Source organism: Ictalurus punctatus, chromosome 7, assembly GCF_001660625.3.
Source record: "Ictalurus punctatus breed USDA103 chromosome 7, Coco_2.0, whole genome shotgun sequence".
NCBI classification, from domain to species: Eukaryota; Metazoa; Chordata; class Actinopteri; order Siluriformes; family Ictaluridae; genus Ictalurus; species Ictalurus punctatus.
Genome location: NC_030422.2, coordinates 13,261,230 through 13,282,260, shown reverse-complemented (window position 1 = coordinate 13,282,260; position 21,031 = coordinate 13,261,230). Strand labels below are relative to the sequence as shown.

General features: G+C 38.0%; 1 protein-coding gene across 4 annotated transcripts in view; it reads left to right on the top strand.

Annotated features, from left to right (window-relative positions):
* Window positions 1-21,031, top strand: part of pde5ab (phosphodiesterase 5A, cGMP-specific, b) — a 45,766-nt gene that overhangs the window by 15,751 nt on the left and 8,984 nt on the right. For 3 of the 4 annotated variants that reach the window (XM_017472842.3, XM_017472843.3, XM_017472839.3), the window contains exons 2-13: window positions 25-643; window positions 3,877-3,966; window positions 4,069-4,140; window positions 4,331-4,420; window positions 4,525-4,662; window positions 7,240-7,307; window positions 10,971-11,088; window positions 11,293-11,377; window positions 14,051-14,226; window positions 15,002-15,061; window positions 16,810-16,956; window positions 20,632-20,757. In XM_017472842.3, the coding sequence (XP_017328331.1) occupies window positions 25-643; window positions 3,877-3,966; window positions 4,069-4,140; window positions 4,331-4,420; window positions 4,525-4,662; window positions 7,240-7,307; window positions 10,971-11,088; window positions 11,293-11,377; window positions 14,051-14,226; window positions 15,002-15,061; window positions 16,810-16,956; window positions 20,632-20,757 (1,789 nt within the window). The remainder of the gene's footprint in view (window positions 1-24; window positions 644-3,876; window positions 3,967-4,068; window positions 4,141-4,330; window positions 4,421-4,524; window positions 4,663-7,239; window positions 7,308-10,970; window positions 11,089-11,292; window positions 11,378-14,050; window positions 14,227-15,001; window positions 15,062-16,809; window positions 16,957-20,631; window positions 20,758-21,031) is intronic. The other variant, XM_017472840.3, reaches the window with a different exon arrangement.

Here is a 21,031-nt window from a genome sequence, read left to right as displayed (position 1 = left end):
TCAATTGTTTTTGGTTGTTTTCAGGGAAATGGTCAATGCTTGGTTTGCTGAGCGTGTGCATTCCATCCAGCCATCCCGTGAGGTGTCTAGGACACTTACAGACAGCTCGAAAACTCTTCCGGAAGCAAGTTCCCTGGCCGCTTCAGGCACCACAGAAACTCCTTCACCCAGTCCGGTTCCTTCTACACCCACACGCAAGATCTCGGCATCCGAGTTCGATCGGCCGCTACGGCCTATCGTGGTGAAGGACGCAGAAGGGTCGCTCACCTTCCTCGGCGACGCACAACCGGTACCCATGCCACCTCCGACTCCTTCGCACAAGCTGGAGCGGACAGGGGGGGACCGTTGCGCCCGTCTTCTCGAGCTTGTGCGGGATGTGTCCAGCCACTTAGACCTGACAGCACTCTGCCACCGCATCTTTTTACACACACACGAGCTAATCGCGGCTGACCGCTACTCGCTGTTCTTGGTGTGTGAGGACAGCTCCAACCGAAAGTTTCTGGTCAGCCGGCTCTTTGATGTTGCTGAAGGCTCCACACTCGAGGAAGCATCCAACAGTGGCATCCGCCTGGAATGGAACAAAGGCATTGTGGGACACGTTGCAGCCACAGGCCAGCCGCTGAACATTAAGAACGCCTATGAGGTAAGGCATCATAGTACGGCGTACTTCTATATACATTTCAATTACTCCCACTTTTTGAGGCTTGAGACAGAGTTGTACTATAATTAATTGTAATTTAATTACGATCTCAGCATTTGCCTTATTCAGTCAAAATAATCTTAACTGACTGCAGTATTGATTCAGTGAGAGTTAGATACTTGGTCGATGTTAAGCATCAGGTTTTATTGACTCTGATGCTTTAAAGTCTTTGGAAATTCATGATTGCTTTCTAATTTGGTTAACATTGATCCTGTGGGCAAATAAAATATGGCGTATGCAGCAGGGGTTCTCAAACTTTTTGCAAGTAGGGACCCTATTAACTAAAATAAATTTCTTGGACCACTAATCCAACTATTCAAATATTAGGGCCATTTGTAGAATAATATTCTGGCTATTTATTGGTGCCATAGAGTTTATTATTCCAGGACTTTCCAGCGATACATAAGGTACAATAGATTTGGATGAAACCCATTTGATGCAAGTAACCAGTCAAATATACTAATAAATATAAGAACTCAATCATAAATGTAACAGCTTTGATAATGGTAAGCTGTGATTTTCACACCAATAATAAATATCTTGGATATGCCTTACGGACCCCACCTTTGAGAAACTCTGATGTGCAAAGTCCAATTTATTGATGATATTTCAATGTCTACATTTACTCTATATTACATTTACAGTATTTCTCACTTTGCAGTGTTGTTGTGAGGTTCTAGTGAGAAACGACAGTGATTGCACTAGCAGTGTAAATAAATTACTGCACATACATATGCACTGTTGCTATCAGACATATAGAAGTACTGAATTTTGGTTTTCGGTCACTTGATAATTACTTCGTGGTACATGTTCTTGGGAAACATATAAATTCTCACACATGCTAACCGTTTTTAGCATTTACATTTTATCAAGTATGGTAAATTAATTTAGCTTTTTCCTTTTGCTACACACTAGAGGTCAACTGATAGCGGATTTTACCGATACCGAAAAAATACGTTGGGCAGTACCTACCAATAACCGATAAATCATCCGATAGTTTTTAAAATTGATACTGAATGAAAACATAACTCTCAAAGTAAAATATTGCTAAACTTTATTACAGAAATAAACAGTACTGACTGTACCATGAAAATGTACTGTACCTTTTTAAATGAAATAAATATATTAATATTGAACAACTATTAATACATTTTAAAGTAAATAAAAGATATACATCCAAACTGATCCAAAAAGTAGCACCCCAAATAACAAATAAAAATGGAGATCTCTTGAATGATTCAAAAACACTTCAAATAACACAACAGAATTCGTCAGTGATAGATTTTATTTCGCCTCTAGAGGATGTGCTCAAGCTTTATAATGACAGCAGACTCTTCTCAGCCGCTGCCGCAACAGACCTAACCAGGAAAAACTATCGGTGTGGATTTTTGTCGATAACAGATGGCTCCAGCGATCGGTTATTGGTGCCGATTAATCGGCAAAACCCATCGATCAGTCGTCCTCTACTACACACTTTCCGTTTGTACACACTGATTTCTAACATATATTGCATAATGATGAAAATTAAAACAGAATGTAAAATAAAATTGTGAGATGTAGTGTCCTGTTTACTATTTTTCCATTTCTCTTACTGTTCTGCCAGAGCAGCACAGCAGGCTTGGAGTCTCCGAAAAGAGACTAATGTAATCAGCAGAATATTAAGCCATGGCTCATAGTTCTCAAATCAGTCAGTTAGGGTTTGTGGGATATTTACAATGGTGTCCAAACCATTTTAATATTCTATACACAGCTATTCATTCATAAGTTTTAAATCTTTTGACTGTAAATGGTCCAGCACATGATGTTTGGATTTATTTATTTGCAGGCCACTTTTACAAAAACGTGTACAGTATGTCATTGCATATTTCTACTGTTATTCTTACAGTACCACCCTAAAAATATTTTCCTTTGTTTAACCTATCAAAAAGACCTATCAATTTCAACGATAGTACATTTCTGTAGAATTGCAAATAGATATTGTATGGAATAGAAGACAAATTAACGTGTATCCTGACATTTTAATCATGTAATACTCTGTTATTCTTAAAGTATCAACTGTAATGCTTTGGAAACCAGGTGGACGTACAGTGATTTCTGCATGAGTGTGTTGACGATAAAGCAATCTTGTATTTTGGTTTATTCTCTATCTGCTAAAGATATCTGCTGATGATAACTAATATCTGCTTGTAGTATTGACCGGCCTTGTTGTCTGTTATCTATGTTCTATGTCTGTCTTGTTATCTGTGTTATAGTGCCACCTGCTCTCTATTAACCTTTGATCCCTCTAAAGTCTCACTTTATCATACAAAACAAAACAGCTATATTCAATTCCACAAGTTCCTCAAACAGTCCATAATTGCTGTGTAAATGGTCTTCTTAACACCTAAATATATTCTGTGGCTATTATTGCTGCAAACACATTGGTTTTTAGGGTCTGAAAGCAAATGTGTACTGTGTATAATAGTGTTATAGATTTCATGCTCGTGGAATAATATAAACAATTTCTGTCATGTTTACTTTATATATTGGTAGTTATGCAAGCCAGTTGCTAGCCAACAGTTTAAATGAGCTCATAGCTGGTAGGCATTCTTAATTTAGATAAATTTTGGCTCTCCCAACAAGAAGTCTATGGAGAAATCATGTGTGTGTGTGTGTGTGTGTGTGTGTGTGTGTGTGTGTGAGAGACAGAGAGAGAGAGAGAGAGAGAGAGAGAGAAAGAGAGAGATAGTAAATTTCAGTGAAATCTCCATAGACTCGGAAGTGAGAGAGAGAGAGAGATAGTGATTACCTACATTATTAATGTTAATTAGGGAGTTGTTTGTCTAAGGCAGCCTGGCTTGTAGCACTAATCTTTTGCTTTAGAATTAAGGTTATGCTTTGTATTGACAGGAAAGCAATATATATATGTGTGTGTGTGTGTGTGTGTGTATATATATATATATATATATATATATATATATATATATATATATATATATATATATATATATATATATATATATAAACAATATTGTAATACTGCAGAAATTATAGACATCTGTAAATGTTTTTTTTTAATACAAGCCACTGAGCCAACTAGTGTAGATTTTAAAAAACAACAACAACCCTTTTTCAGTTTTGCGTCTCTGGTTGTAGTATTCTATCCAAAGTATTGAAAAGCTACTTTTTATCTCTAGGATCCTCGATTCAATGCAGAGGTGGACCAGATCACAGGCTACAAGACACAGAGCATCCTGTGTATGCCCATAAAAAATCACAGAGATGAGGTGAGATACAAAAAGCAAAAGTAATGTTGTTGTTGTTTTTTTAGTTTTTTGAAGTATTTCTTACTGCTTAAATTGCTCAAATAGTGAATCATCTTCCCAAAGGTTGTTGGTGTGGCACAAGCAATAAATAAGAGGTGTGGAGAGAACAGCACCTTCACAGAACAAGATGAGAAGGTAAATTAGATATTTTTTTGTTTATATTCATGTCTTGAATTAACAAGTGTGGATGGTTACTTAATTAGTTCTGTAATATTTTAAAGAAAATGCACCCAAAAGATTAGGACTGTAATCATTGCTGTCCCTGTAGATGCCATTTAACCCTAAAACAGTTCTTGTTTGTTTTTATTTTTTTATGCATACACAGGACTTTTCCTCCTACTTGGCTTTCTCTGGGATTGTTCTACATAATGCACAACTCTATGAGACATCACAGCTTGAGAACAGGAGGAATCGGGTATAAGATTTGATCTGATAAATAATCTGAATTATTCTTTAAAGGCTAGCTGTTAAAGCTTTGTGTCTTATGTTGTCACATGTCCCATTCACCTTGTGGTTTAGGTATTGTTAGATCTGGCCAGTCTTATTTTCGAAGAACAGCAGTCTTTGGAAGTCCTCCTGAGGAAGATCGCAGCCACCATCTTGTCTTTCATGCAGGCTCAGGAATGCACTATTTTCATTTCTGATGATGAAACATCGGTAAGTGCAATTTTCCTTTTTATAACCTCAAAAGGACATTTCAATGATAGTACATTTCTGGAGATTTGCTAATAGAAGTTGTATATAATAGCAGATGGATTAACACTGACATTTTAATCATGTAACTTAACATGGTTTTTGACACTGGGCAGGCCTCCACAGGCCTTTCTGGCTTCTTAAGCTTTAAGCATTAAGCAGAAAATACCTGTCTCTTAGCTGCATCGGAAAATACAGTTCTTCAAATGTTACAGCTGATGAGATTACTCTATTATAGAACAATAAAAGAAAGTCAAATTTTACACATGATTCACTCAAAGGTCAGTTACCAGATTTAATAGGTGTATTCAGGAAGAGAAATCACTAAATTGCTGGACTCTGGACTCACAGACCAAATTTGGGAACCTCTGCTCCAGATTATTTTAAATGCACAGTACTCTAAAATAAGTCGTTCTTGCACACACACACACACACACACACACGTCCTGATGCAGTTCTTTCATATTTATTATTGTAATCTATCTACCTAGTATAATATTATTTAGTATTGTTAAACATCTGCTGAACACTTTTCTACTAAATGAGCACCATATTCTATTAAATACAATAATGTTACAGGCATCTGATGTAGGAACTGTGCAGAATAACAACACACAGTTAAGAAAAAACTAGTGTCCATTTCTGTTTCAATACGAGAGGCAGCGCTGAGTATTTGGGTTGAACGAGCCGAGTGGGTGAGTGGCAGGCCAGTCTGTAGGCAACACTGGTTTCATTTATAGTTGAACCACAAGCAGAAAACAGCCTGAATTGCTTCCTTATTCTGCACTGCCAAAGAAGCAATTACAACGTACATGCAAACACACACACACACACACACAAAACAGTTGTAGCCATTCAAAAACATACATAAAGATATTGCTAAAACTTTATAATTACCAGTAATAAGCGCAGTCTGTGATGGCCATGCTTTATATCAGAAGCTTTTAGAAAGGAAACATTTCTGAAAATACTTTGCATATAGTACTTTTAGTACTTAAGTCCCTATACAGAATACAATAGGTTACTCTTATAATATTGTGAAAATTGTTTTTGACCTGCTACTTAAGGAAAACACGTTCAGCTTTTGATTATGTGTGTTCTGGATAATATGTCCAAAACTACCATAATGCTCAACTTTACAAAAGCCTGGTTATTACTATGCATAACACAAAAGCCAAAGTTATTTGAAGAATATTTCTCACTTGTAGAGGTATTTGTATACTCTGTCTTGGGGGATTATTGGGGGTGTTGTCAGAGTAATAACTTGAAGCAGTTATGAAGACCTCAGCAGACCTGAAGCAGGTCAGCAATGTCTGTTAGAGACGTGATCTAAAGCCAAACTTCCTGGGAGGTTGGAACAGAAAGCAAGAATTTCTAGATTTGATTTTGATTATAGAAGTAGATTTGTCTCAGTTGTGTGTATAGATGTGGTATACAGATATGTTTTCTTATTCATGCAAAGCAAATAATATTTAATGTACCACAGTGTGCTTAGCTTTTAAAATGATTGGTTCTAAAGGTTTAACTGAAAGGAACTGGGCTTTTATTAGCTTAAACAGAAAGTTTTAGTGTACTCATTCTCTTTTTACAAGGAAATGTCTTAATCTTTATGAAATCATGCAAGTCAAAGTCGAGGGCCACATTTAGCGTGATATCTGATCAAAGTTGACATTTCCCTTCCTCTGTGGGAGGTCTGTTTTCCTCTATGGTGGTCTCCTGCAGTGTCAGCCGACTTGCTGAGAGAGATGTGTGTTAGTGGTCCTGGAAGCTATGCGTTAGTAAGAAACCCACTTACAATAATCAGACTGATGCACCCAAGTTCAAGAAGAGCTCTGCATTTTGTCAGCTTGACACAGAGTTTTTGTAGCCCTGTGGTACAGTACCATTGTTGAGTTTAAAAGAGGAAAGCCTAGCTTACATTTGGTCTTCTCGTCGGACAGTGAGTTATGGCGAGTGTTTTAAATAGAGGTCAACATTTGCTAAAATGGAGACGTTAGAAAATGAATTGGCGTAGGCTACTTCCTCTTAAATTGAATCAGGATGGCACCCTGGTTTGTTTTATCCGGTCTTCATGGGCTCTTTAAATTTAGAAAAGGCAGCATTTTAGAAGCAAGTTCAGGTTTGCAGACAAGTCCCTATAAGGTAGTAACCGTGTGTCCAGGAATGTTGAAATAAACTCAACTTCTGGCAGAGCTGTTAGATAGTATATTACATTTGTTCTCTGTTTATTGTGGAGAGTCATTACAGGTTCTTCCGATAAGCCTGCTTGACTAAAGCCATTTGGCCACAGCCATGTTACAAAACGATTTAAATGTTGAAAAGGAAGTGTGAGCCCCTGCTGGAAAAGTGAACCCCTCATTAAACCATGTGGCTGCTTAGATTCTATTGTAGATTTACGCAATTAGTCACTGGAGCCTAATAGAGGCTTTTAAAAAAAGACACAGAGACCAATGTCTTCCCTTGTGTAAAGGTTTGCCCAAGCACACCTCAGCAAATAGTGAGTGCTGTTACTGAATTCTGTCTGTTCTTGATGTCTCACAGAATGCTTTCTCCAGTGTGTTCCACATGGAGTATGAAGAGCTGTCAGGATCTGTGGACTTCCCTAACAGGTAAAAAGTACAAACACCAGGCAGATGTTTTCTTATGTACTTCTTGCCATTACAAATAATGATTTGGATTCAGTGTTGCAGGTAGGGGGGCACGGTGGCTTAGTGATTAGCACCGTTTGCCTCACACCTCCAGGTTCGATTCCTGCCTGCACCCTGTGTGTGCAGAGCTTGCGTGTTCTCCCCCTGTTTCCTCCGGGTACTCCGGTTTCCTCCCCCAGTCCAAATACATGTGTTGTGGGCTGATTTTCATTTCCATATGGTCTGTAGTGTGTGAGTGTGTGCGTAATTGTGCCCTGCGATAGGATGGCACATCGTCTAGGGTGTCCCCTGCCTCATGCCCTGAGTCCCTTGTGTAGGATAAGTGGAACAGAAAAGGGATGAAAGGATGTATTTGTGTTGCAGGTAGAGTAGATGAAAGAATCATGTACAGTTCAGTGCAAAAGTTTGCAAAATATTAGGTATATTTTAACAAACAAGACAGGTTTTATCAGTTATTATTTTCACAAAAATGGTTAAATATCCAATGGTTAAACTCCTGCTCATGACATAGTGTATGCCGCATGTAGGAGTGCAACAATACAGAGTATCGTATCATTTTGTTTTATATGAAGCGTTTGATTTGATATGTCTGCACCAGGCTTGGGGAGTAACGCAATACATGTAACAGCGTTATGTAATCAGGATACAGAAAACTGGTAACTGTAATCTGTTACAGTTATGTCAAAAAGCAAAGTGATCAGATTATAGGTACATTTTGTAAAAAATAGGAATACAATCAGGATTACAATTTTTTTCATTTAAAATCAAATAAATCTTTTGCCATAACAATATAGACAGCTGCTTGATTATAGTTCTGGTTCTCTCTTGCCAGTCGTGACTCACATGAGCAACCTCCTGGTGTATGCGCAAATAAATTTTGCGCAAAGTTAATTAAAATTTGTATTTTATTTTATTATTATTATTTTTTTAGAAAGATGGTCTTGCCTTTTTTTTTTTTACTACTTTAGTTTTAGAAAAAAATTTCTATGTAGAAATATTTCATGACTGTATTAGCCTGGTTAAAGTGCATGAGTTCTTTCTAAGTGCCTTTGACAGGTGCTGAATCAAATCTGTTTCAGGCAAACCTGTCTCAGTGGAAGGATTTTCTTCCTTTTGGAAACCTTCTGAGGATTTTAGTGAAGCATTGAACATCTTCATGCTCCCAGTCTGCACATTGACGGCTGTTTTTTTTTTTTTTTTTTATGCTGGCACTCCATTAAAGCCACAAACCTATTTTGACAGATATTACTCACACATGTGGCTAGTAATCCACCATATGAAATAAACAATGTAGTGATCATTTAGCAGGTCACATAATATTAAAAACTCAAAAATTGTTTCACATTGAAAAGGAACTGAATAATTTTTTTTTATGAAAACTTAATGGCAGCAGAATACAACCTTATTTTGTCTAGTATATCTCAGATACTTTTTTGTCTATCTCAGATACTTTTCAGTCTTTAATGGGTTATAGCAACCATCAAATTGCAAGAGAAAAACAAATACAGACATTTTAGGGGGAATGAAAAGAAAGCCTGGCTGCACAAGTTAATACAGCTTTAATACAGCACTTGTAATGCTTGTAATAGTCATTTTGGTTAAGCACATAGCATATCTTGATTTGGCAATTTTATTTAACTCTTCCTTGCAAAAATGTTGCAATTCTATCAAATTGTGAGGAGATCTCCTATGCATACTTGTCTTCAAGTCATACCACAGATTTATGAGAGGATTTAGACCTGGGCTCTGACTAGGCCATTCCTCAAAGTTGTTCTTCCTTTGAAGCCATTCCTCTGTTGACTTGGATTTGTGCTTTGGGTCATTGTAATGCTGAAAGGTGAATTTTTTCTTTATCTTCAGCTATGTAACTGAGCTGTCTGCACGTTTTGTGAGAAAAATAGGGCTATTCATGATTCCTTCTCTCTTGAATAGAGCCCCACTCCCAGCTGAAGTTGTCCCATAGCATGACGCTGCCATCACCATGCTTCGCCATGTGTATGGTGTTCTTTGGTTGATAAGCTGTCTTGTTTTTTTAGAATAAAAAAAATTCTACTTCGGTTTCATCAAAGTATTACAAGCAATTTGCCACATGATTTTGGCAAAATTTAGACGGCTTGGATTTTTTTTCTTTCTTTTTTTCCCCTCTTTTGTTTGAGTAAGGGCCACCTGTCTAGCCACTCTACCTCATAACCCAGACATGTGGGGAATATGGCATATTATTGGCACATGCAGGAAGTGACTCAGTACTTGCTAGATATTCCTTTAATGTTGCCCTAGGTCTCTTGGCAGCCTTGCTGATAAGTTTTCATCTTTTTTTTTTCGTCAGTTTTGGAAGGATGTCCTGTTCTTGGTAATGTCACTGTGGTGCCCCATTTTCTCCACTTGTTGATGATCTTCACTGTGTTCCATTGTACATATAATGTTTTGGAGTGATTTTGTACCCCTCTCCTGATCAGTACCTTTGGACAGTGGGACCCTGTGCAGGCTTTGTCAGCTCTTTGCAGACCATGGCTGCCGCAGTCACATGAAACCATGAAGATTTCAAGAAATTCCTACAGAAACAGCTGGTCTTTATTTGGGGTTAATCAGAATCACTTCATTAATAACAACTGTATGATAAATTGTTCAAATGTGATTGGTTAAGTTTGAGCACGGTCACATTTGCAGACCCATTATAAAAGGGTATGCACACTTGTGCAACAGGTTATTGTATGTCTTTTTTTTCTGTCCTTCCTAAAATATTTCTATTTGTTTTTCAGTTGGTTGCTATAACACATTAAAGGTGGGAAATGATCTGACATGATTTATCCCGGTTTAATTCTTTACCTCACAAAAACCATTTTAACAAGGGTGTTTGGCTTTCTTCTTGTGGTCTACTTTGGAAATAAATGATTTATTGCATCAATTTATTGCACTTATCTGTCAAAAAGAACAGCAGACTTGTATTCTTAAATCATCTGTAGTTGTAAATATCTACAATTATTTGTGTCAAGAAATCATTAGCGAACATGTGTAATGGTAGCTGCGTTGCCTCCTATTTTAGGATTTTACGTCTTTTAAAGATGTTCCTAGTTATGATACCAAGCTTATGAAAGTTTGTTTGTTTCAGCTCTTTAGTTATATTGGGAACCGTCTGTATTTCTTATTGGAATGCTTCATGAAAACATTCCCACTAAGAATTCTAGTAGCATAATATTAATACGTTCTTATTAAGAATGAATTATTTAAATCTTTAAGTCTTTAATTTAAGAATTAAAGATTCATTAAATAAGATTTAAAGATGAATACATTCTCATTAAAAATTCCAGCACCACATTTCATCCAGTTGCTTGATTTTGGCTGTGGTGACCTCCCAACTACATCATTATTCAGACATTTTTCCCACTAATCAAAGCTCTTCATGTGTTGTGAACTTTCATGGAATATGTATGTTAGTCTGTTGTCAGGAATTGCAAGAATATCATTCTTTTTTAGCAGAGCAGTACATCTGTTTCAATAAAGAATGCTTTGGCAAGAAGTCTCCATTCTGACTGATGTTGTGCTCCACAAGGCTGTGTCAAAGTTGCTCTAGTTGAACTGATAATTCAATGTTCAAATAAAAAAAAAAGTCTTTTTCCACTACAGAGACAGTGATGTAAGTAAGATCAACTACATGTATGCTCAGTACGTGAAGAACACCATGGAGCCACTGAACATTCCTGATGTCACAAACCTGATGTCTGATCAGCGATTTCCTTGGACTGTGAGTAATCACAAAAAAATTCCTCTGGAAACTGTTATATAAAAGGATGATCCCATTCTGGGGTCAAGAATTTTCCCACAATAACAGTGCTCTTGTGAATCTCTTATCTTTGTACTCTTTGTGCCCATCATTGTGAGTTTAATTCACTGCTTATTCACTGAAAATGAATGAATGAATCACTCTCTAAAATCACTCTCCTTCCAGAGTGAGAACCCAGACTCTCCAACCTACAATGTGAAGAGTTTGTTGTGCACACCAATTAGGAATGGGAAGAAGGATAAAGTTATAGGTAAGTCTGATTTTTGTGGTCATATTTAATTTTCTTTCACACTGTACAGCTGTAATGTCTAATGTAGTCTAATGTATGATCAAATGAAAACAGACATGTTCTCAAATTATTATTACTTTCAGACTTCTACAGTGTTTCTCCTGCTTATTCATGCTTATGACATCATTAGCAAGCTTTATAGACACCACCCTATTGTTGTGTGCATCAAATGAAACACACTTACTGCTGTGGTCAGCCCCGAGCAGTACAGCCTCTTTTGTAAAGCACTGAATAGATTTTAATAGCCATGATTAGCTGTCATTTCCATTTCCTTGGAAATTCCATTTCCATGGCTGCATTTACTGTGTTGCTTTGTATATACAATGATCAGCCATAACATTCACCACTGACAGGTGAAGTGAATAACATTGATTATCTCGTTACAATGGCACCTGTGAAGGGGTGGGATATATTAGGCAGTAAGTGAACAGTCAGTTCTTGAAGTCGATGCGTTGGAATCAGGAAAAATGGGCAAGATCTGAGCGACTTTGACAAGGGACAAATTGTGATGACTAGACGACTGGGTCAGGGCATCTCCAAGATGGCAGGTCTTGTGGAGTGTTCCCGGTATGCAGTGATTAGTCCCTACCTAAAGTGGTCCAAGGAAGGACTTGTCCAGTCCCACGGAAGAGCTACAGTAGCACAAATTTCTGAAAATGTTAATGCTGGCTAAGATAGAAAGATGTGTATCACAGTGCATCACAGCTCGCTGTATATCGGGCTGTGTAGCTGCAGATCGGTCAGAGTACCCATGCTGACCTCTGTCCTCCACCGAAAGTGCCTACAATGAGCATATGCGCATCAGAACTGGACCATGGAGCAACGGAAGAAGGTGGCCTGGTCTGATGGATCACATTTTCTTTTGCATCGCGTGGACGGCTAGGTGCATGTGTGCCACTTACCTGGGGAACAGTTGGCACCAGGATGCACTATGGGTAGATGGCAAGTCGGCAGAGGCAGTGTGATGCTCTGGGCAATGTTCTGTTGGGAAACCTTGGGTCCTGGCATTCATGTGAATGTTAATTTGATACGTACCACCTACCTAAACATTGTTATAGACCCTTCATGGGAACAGTATTCCCTAATGGCACTGAACTTTTAAAGGATAATGTGCCCTGCCACACCGCAAAAATTGTTTGAGGAACATGACAGAGAGTTGAAGGTGTTGAATTGGCCTCCAAATTCCCCAAATCTCAAGCGGGTCGAGCATCTGTGGACAAGTCCGATCCATGGAGGCCCCACCTTGCAACACGCAGGACTTAAAGGATCTGCTGCTAATGTCTTGGTGCAACAATATTATGGCTTATCGGTGTATATATGATAAACTATATAATCTAGCCAACCAACATTTATGGGCATGCACAGTGAAGGGGGAAGACCATGAAGAATAAATAAATATCGATTTAGTTTTTTCAGAGTGTGATTTATGTCACGTTATATACTTTTTCACATTATATCAATTTATAAATGCACCATTTAATATGTAAGGAATAAAACATGACATGGTGGTGCATTACTACCCTCAAGTTGATAATTTTCCAATAACTGCACATCCCAAAGTCTTTTATTCCTCTTCTACCACAGCAATTTGTCAGTGGTTAAAAAATTGTAATTTACTGAATAACTGCACACACTTTTAAATGCTTTAGTTACGTTTAATCTCATGGAATGTTAGCGAGTTATCACTGATCACGTTATGGCAGTCATTCAGTATTCAGCTTCTCCTTTTTTTTCTCTCTGTTGGAGTTAATGAAAAGAACACATCTTGTCCATGAAGTCCTCTGTCCTGAAGACTTTGCCATGAAGGAAAACTTGTTGACTGTTACCACTCACTACCACAAGATTCCTTCCCTAAATGTTAAATAAACTTCTTACAGACTGCCTCACCATATCAATGATAATATGTTTTTCTTTGTTAAATAATAACATGTTTCTTAATCCATTTAGTATTTAGTCTTGGCCTTAGATTATGTAGAGCCCCCGACCAAACAAGTTCCTGTGAATAGGTTTCTACTATAGAAACAATAACATTCTGGAATGATTGTGTTTATATAAACATATATTTTAAGTTACAGCTGACACTATGGTCAGTGCCCTGCTGGTATAGAATACCAATCCACACCTCCTGACTAATTTGAGAAGTGTGGTATAAATGGTATAAGTGGGAGGGGATGGTGGCACGTTTGCCTTGCACCTCTGGGGTTGGGGGTTCAATTCCTGTCTCTGCCCTGTGTGCGCAGAGCTTGAATGTTCTCCCCATGCTTCGGGGGTTTCCTCCATGTACTCTGGTTTCCGTCCCCAATCAAAATACATGCGTCGTAGGCTGATTAGCATTTCCAAATTTTCTGTAGTGTGTGAATGGGTGTGTGAATGTGTGTGCGATTGTGCCCTGCAATGGGTTGGCACCTGGTCCAGGGAATCCTGTACTTTCAGCCCCGAGTCCTGTCGGATAGGGCTTCCCGCAACCCTGTGTAGGATAAGAGGTACAGAAAATGGATGGATGGCTGGTAGAAGTGTAAATAAAAAGCAGAGGATGAAAAATTTTATTGAATTGACTCTATAATTACCTGAATACCCTTAACTCTAAACATTAGATACAAAAATATACCTGTTTGATTTATCATTTACACAAAGGTGTTTGCCAGTTGGTCAACAAGATGGATGAATCTATGGGTGAGGTGAAGGCATTTAATCGGAACGATGAGCAGTTTCTAGAGGCCTTTGCCATCTTTTGTGGGCTTGGCATCCAGAACACTCAGATGTACGAGACTGTGGAGAGGGCCATGGCCAAGCAGGAAGTCACCCTTGAGGTCAGTGCAATATATTATTATTAGTTAGCATAAAAAAAAATAATAATAACACAAATGAAAACATTTAAGCAATGAAACCCAAACGATGTCCCAGCAGAGGTTAAAGGGAGAATATTATAAATAGTTCCTTACATTCCAGCTGTTGTTGTTTTTTAAATTCATCTTAAAGCCTATTATCGAGTAACAAAGCATTTCATTTTTCAGAGAACACCACATCCTCGAACTGTGTACTAATCTAATCCGATCATATACTCCCATTCATACTAGGCCCACTTAATGCTCTAATCTGTCCTTCTCTTATTCCTCTGCACTCTTCCTCTGATCCCTCCATTCTGGTGCTGTCACAGTCAGAGGTACCCTGGTGACAAGCACTCGCCTGCAGCTGACAGAATGGCTGGGCTGAATTTCAGACCTTCCCCTTTCAGTCCCTCCATCACACCATTCCTCTCATGGTGTTTCTCCGTTTCTAATGATCCTCGCAGCAGCAGTTCGGAAAAAATAAATCATGGTTGGTGTCCACAGACGAAGAGCAGAGGAAGCTGTGTTATTTACACTTTGACAGTTTTGTCAGACTGAACTTGTTAGTGAGGATAGTCAAGGACAAACATGCTGTGACTCAAAAGGCAGAAGGTCCAGTGTCATACAGTGTATACTGTGAAGAGGGTTCTGTTGAGTTAGGAAACAGTTATATAAATAGATAGCTTTTCCGGTAAAGAGAAATATGGAAAAATATGTGTGTGTTTCTGTGTGCATTGCTTTGTGTATGTTCTCTCAGGTTCTCTCTTATCATGCCTCCGCTGGGGAGGAGGAGACGCGGGCGCTCGAGGTAACTGCGGTAAATTACAATTTATTCATTTATCATTTCCTTATTCCTTTTTTATCAGCCAAGGCTTTTAAAACAAACCATGCAGTAAAACCTCAGCATTTCTTCAGAAATGCAAGTGCAAAAGATTATTATCACAGATCTATTCAGACAGTAATAGGTAGCACAGTATTCCAAGACAAGTCATCCAATTTATTTTATTTATTTTTTTTGCAAAAAAGCATTTCATTTTCATGCCTTTGCTTTTAAAAACTTACTTACCATCAAATATGTCACATAAATGAGAATAAAAAATTTCCATCCAATGTCTAATCTCACTACTGCTTGAGAATGATGTTTTCTGCGATTTCATAACAAAGTCTCATTTCTGATGGCTTAATGTCAATTTGAAAAATCACAGGGCAGCATGGGCCTCACTGAGTACTATCACCTCTCTCCCCAAGTAAAACCCAAGAGTCTGGATCTACGTAGCTTGTGTCCTATAGGGAATTGTAAAGAATTAAATGTTCCTGCATTATTTTCTGCTAGAGCTCCAGAAATCAGCATTTGTTAGTTAGCCTTATACTGTCAGCTGAGTGTCACCAAAATCCATCCAAATCCAAGAATTAGATGAAATGAAGAACAGTTAGCTTGACAATTTATGCTCTAAAATTAACCTGCAAAATGTCAGGCTTAAAAAAAAAAAAGAAAGAAAGAAAAAAGCCAGAACCTGCCAACAGTATTTAACATGCAGAGAATCAGAGCCTAGATTTAATCAAGTCATGACATTAATGTTTTTGTACTCACATTTGTACTTCAATTTACGTCGAAAAAGTTATTAAAAAAATGAAAATAATGAAACCTCACATCACACATAGCAACTTTGCACATACATGCACATTTTGTGCAGGACTTTCTTTACTCAACATGTTGTAGCTTTTTTATATGATGACCATCTCTGGAAAGATTGGGTACACTATGATGTACAGTGCTATAAATTTAACACAGCATGGTTTGTGCTATACAATGTATATGCTAAATTAGACTGAAGTTTATTGCACACATCATTAATAAAATGGAACACTGCTGGCCTTGGACACATTTTAATATGTGTTAAACATATTTGCATTTACAAAATTAGGCAAAAGTCATTGATTGGTAACTTTGCCGCTTTCTACTGTGTTTTTACAGGAATATTGATCACAAGATAAATACCCTGCAGAACATTATCTTATTTATTTATTTATTTCAAATGAAATAGAGTATATGTTATTACTTATAAGAAATCACAAAACCTCTTGTTCTGTGACTGAGGAGAGCTTAAGGTTTGTTGTGAAGGTGCATAATTATGACTCGGCACATTTACAGCTGAGTTAATTAATTGCAAAAAAAATAAAAAATAAAAATTGACATTCACAGGCCTCAAATTTCAATTCAGGACTTGTGATTGAGTTTAGGCTTATTCAGACCCTCTTCCTGGAACAGACATCAGAATGCTAGAGTAAAATATCCATTAAAAGCATTATGCAGTGTACTTTTACACTGATCACAACTCATTGTTTATTAATACCTGATAAACAGAATGTTTGAGATTGATGGTCTATTTACAAAGATTGTTTGTGTAACATAAAAACTAATCTCAAATGAGATTGTGTGCTAGTAGCATCACAAACTAAAAAAATAGCACTAGTTGCAATGTGCTTTATTCTTAAAAGCATACACATGTATACGTTTGTGATAGTATGTCTCTTTGTGTACATTTTTTTTTTTTTTATCCAAAGGCAGCCACTATTCCCTCAGCTCAGTCTCTGAGGATACTAGAGTTCAGCTTCAGTGACTTTGATCTGTCTGAAGCCGAGACCACCCAGGCCACTATCCGCATGTTTGTGGACCTCAAGCTTGTGCAGAACTTTCAGATGAAGTACAAGGTACGTGCTCCGTGCTCACACAGACCTTCAATGCAAGCCACAGAATAAGAGACAAATAATAAATGTGCTAATACATCAATCATGTGCAAAAATTCAACACTTTGAGGAATCACTTTGTCAGTTATATTCAGATGTGAATGGCACATATCACTAGCACTTAAAATAATTCTGACATCCTGACGATGTAGTAGATTTAACAAGGTGAAACTACTTTACTGGGTATTTTCCAATGTTGGGCATTTCAGGTATAAAGTATTTTTTGTGGTCAAGTATTAAAAGAATTCTATCCATTCATTAAATATTAGTACTGCAAAATAACTGCTCTGGCTCAGAAAAGAAAGTTCTTGCTAAATTTTAAAACATAAGCGTCTCCTTTAATTTAGTTCATCATTGCCAGATGAAGTCCAATACATCTGGCTATCTGAGCATAGGTACAGTAAAAACGGCTGTGTACTTGGCTCTCTAGAACAAACTCCTTTTATGGAGCTTGATGCCAGCAGAGACGGCAGACAGATGGGGCACAACACAGTCTTTTTATTGATTTCCTAGGCAGTGCTTATTCTGAGCTGCATGAGTGTAAGCAGGCACTCTTTAACCACTCTGGCATAGATTCCAGATCAATCACAAAAAACTCAGCCAGCTATGACTGACCACCCGCCAAGAGCCATCAAAACAATGTAGTTTACAATCACCAACTGATCCAAGAGCTATACACAATTGTGATGTACTGACATTTTATTGAGGCATTGAAATTATCAACAAGCAACCATCCCACCTTCTCTCTATTTTGTATACATTGGTCTTTTATTTTGGATCATTATGTTTTTTTGGTTTTTTTTACATTTTCTCTTTAATTTCGTCACCTGCCAGTTCCTACCAGAATCAGTTCTCCGTTATCACACAACAGCTACACCGTCATTTGTCAGCTACCAGCTGGGGCAGGTGAGCACTAACACATGCTTCATCTGAGACATGTAAGAGCCAGCCAGCTACATGCTGTGTCACAGTGCAGTATAACACACTCAGAGGAAAATGCTATCTGCCCATCTTCCATCTTCCACCTACATGAGCTCAAAGACACACATGATTGGCTAGTGTCACTGTGATTGACATGCAAGCAAGAATATAAAGAGAGCATGGCCAATTTTGCTTTTTTGGTTCCAGGCCAGAAATGGCTGTGGCATTGTCAGAATTCTTCCTTGCAGTCTCCCAATGCTTTTTGGCACCTGGGTTTTTTCCCTTCAAACACTGTGTATAATATATGATAGGGAATGTCTCTTGTTTCTTAAATTAGAATACATTTAGTAAGTTAAATGTAGGGAGTGTTGACCTCTACTCGGGGGGAGGTTGTTGATTGATGGTAGGAGCACTTTGAGGAACATCTTAACCAAGTGGATGTGCCCTCCCTTCAGAAAGCAGTGCCAGAAATTTCTGGTGGAATGCATCTCTGTGGCTAGGGTTGAATGGCAGTTAGAAACCTTCATAGCAGCAAAGCTGCAGGGGTAGCTAAGATTGGGTCATATATATGGAAGGCACGGGACCAGGTTGGGGTTGTGCAGTTAAATCTCCTTACTACACTGTGATTTGAGACTGGCAATTTAGTATGGTGGACCATATTTTTAAGAAAGGTGAACCACACAAAAGGAGGATCACATTCCTTGGCCCCTCAGGATGCTGGAGAGGAAACTGTGTATGATATTTAAACTCAGGATTGAGGAGGAACAGTGTGAGTCCTGCCAGGCCATGGAACAGTAAACCAGTCTACATGTTTTGTGGATTTGTAGAAGGTCTATGATCCCATGATTTGATATTTGTTGTGGGAGGCTCTGTGGGAGTATGGAGTGTCTGGGTCATTACTTTGTGCAATCCAGTCTCTCTATTCAGTGAGAGTTGTGTCCACATTCTTAGCATGCAAAACCATAAAGATGGTTTCTGGGCACCAGGGGTTTACGTTGTCCCTATTCTTGCATGTAGATTTCATGAATATAATATCAAGACCCAGACAAGGTTGCAGAGGTGTCCAGTATGGGAGGCTAAAGGTAACATCACTGTTATTTGCAGTTAATTATGTTTTCTTGGCACTAAAAGAAAGAAAGAAGACCCCCAACATGGACTTGAACATATTGAACTTCTTGCTGCTGAATATAATGTGGGTGGGATGAGAATCAGCAGCTCCAAGTCCAACAGAGGTCTACATTGTCTCTACTCCTATAGCTAGTTTTGATGAATATCAAGACACAGCCAGGGTTGGAGTGGTGTCCAGTATGGGACATTAGAGGTAACATCACTGTTATTTGCAGATGATGTGCTCTTGGGCCCCAATCTGAAGACAACCCCTGACGTGCACTTGAAAGTCTTGCTGCTGAATGTAAAAAAAGCAGCTCCAAGTCTGAGGCCATGGTTCTCTCCTGAAACAGAGTAGGATGCTCTCTTCAAGTGAAGGGAGAGACCTTGCCTCTGCTGGAAGAGATTAAAATACCTTGGGATCTTATTCATGTGATGGAAAAAGAAAGGGTGAGTTGAGGTGGTTTAGGAACTTTATAAAGATGTGGCAGCTAGAGTTGTATCGGAGTGCTTATACATCACAGTTGGCTCGGGAATGTCTAAGGATCCCCAGGAGGAGCTGAAATCTGTCATCAGGGATAGAAAACCCTGGACTGACCTTGTCTTTTTGCCACCATGACTCCCACCAGGAAAAGCAGAAGGAACATTTTTAGGAAATTTAATGAATGTATTTATTTTGCTATGAATCTAAGGCATGCCACAGAATACTTTCCTTTTAATTTTACAGCTAATCATGTATTTACCAATATTAGGATTCATGAAAGATAAAAGGATTACCAAATATTTAACCAAATTAGATTTTAAGGGGTACCCTACAAGATTATGTAAACATTAGTAAACTGTGGTAAAGAGTTCTTCAATTGATGGTAAAGCTGTTTACTTTGTCGATCTGGAAAATAAGAGTAGATAAGTATTACCTTTATAAAATATATTCATAATAACAGGGGGGAAAACAACCACAAGCATGTGTTTAATGATCAAACTCCACTGGAACATTGTATTTTAATCTAGTTGGATGTCTATACAACAAATGCACCAGTCACAGAGTAAAGCACAACTCACAGATTAAAGTACAATTAAAAGCTGGAAATGGTTAAAGTTCACTCATATAACAATAGACAGACACGTAAACATGGTAGCTGCTTAAAAAACCACTGAAGTGGGTAAATATAAATGTAACAGAATAACCATAACCCTTAAACCTTTCTAATCCTAGCTTCTCAGTAGAAATAACTCATTAAATCCTTATTAATATGCCTCGGATACTTTACCTCATTTCTGCTTTGTTTTCTCTAACTACTCTTTAATTAATACTAAAAGGAGATAACCAAATTTATTGTAAAATGCAGCCATGCTTGTTGTACATTGGTATTATTTTGCCTATTTTCTCTTATTGCCCTTCAGGTTTAAGACAAGCATGTGATGTATGAAGGAAAAATAATTTGATTTGCAATTTTCTTGACAATTGAATTATAAGCAGTCGCAAATTCAATTTGTCTTATCCTGTTAAGGATGCGCAGATGATCCAAGATCTGTTGTTTGTTATTGAATTTTTGGTCTCTTTTTGTCTCTTGTGTGTGGGTCCTATCCGTTACTTGTGTCCGTTTACAGAGTCTGTGTCAGTGGATCCTGAGTGTGAAGAAGAACTACAGAAAGAATGTGGCCTACCATAACTGGCGGCATGCCTTCAACACATCTCAGTGCATGTTTGCCATACTCAAATCTGGGAGGCTACAGGTCAGTGCAACTAATTGATGACCCAAATAAAAAGCCAAAGGAAATTTCCCACTGAAGTTTAGCGTAGCATGAAACAAAGCAGTTATCATGTCTTGACACCTGTTAACACATGTTTGTTTATAAGTAGGAACTAGGATGCACCTACATCCACCAAGTGTAATACAGACACAGAATTGGACTTTTAAAAGTCAGTAAAACAGAACCCCATGGAAAATCAGCCACACTAAAATGCTTATTAGAGCTTGTGGAAAAATACATACAATTCTAGGAATAA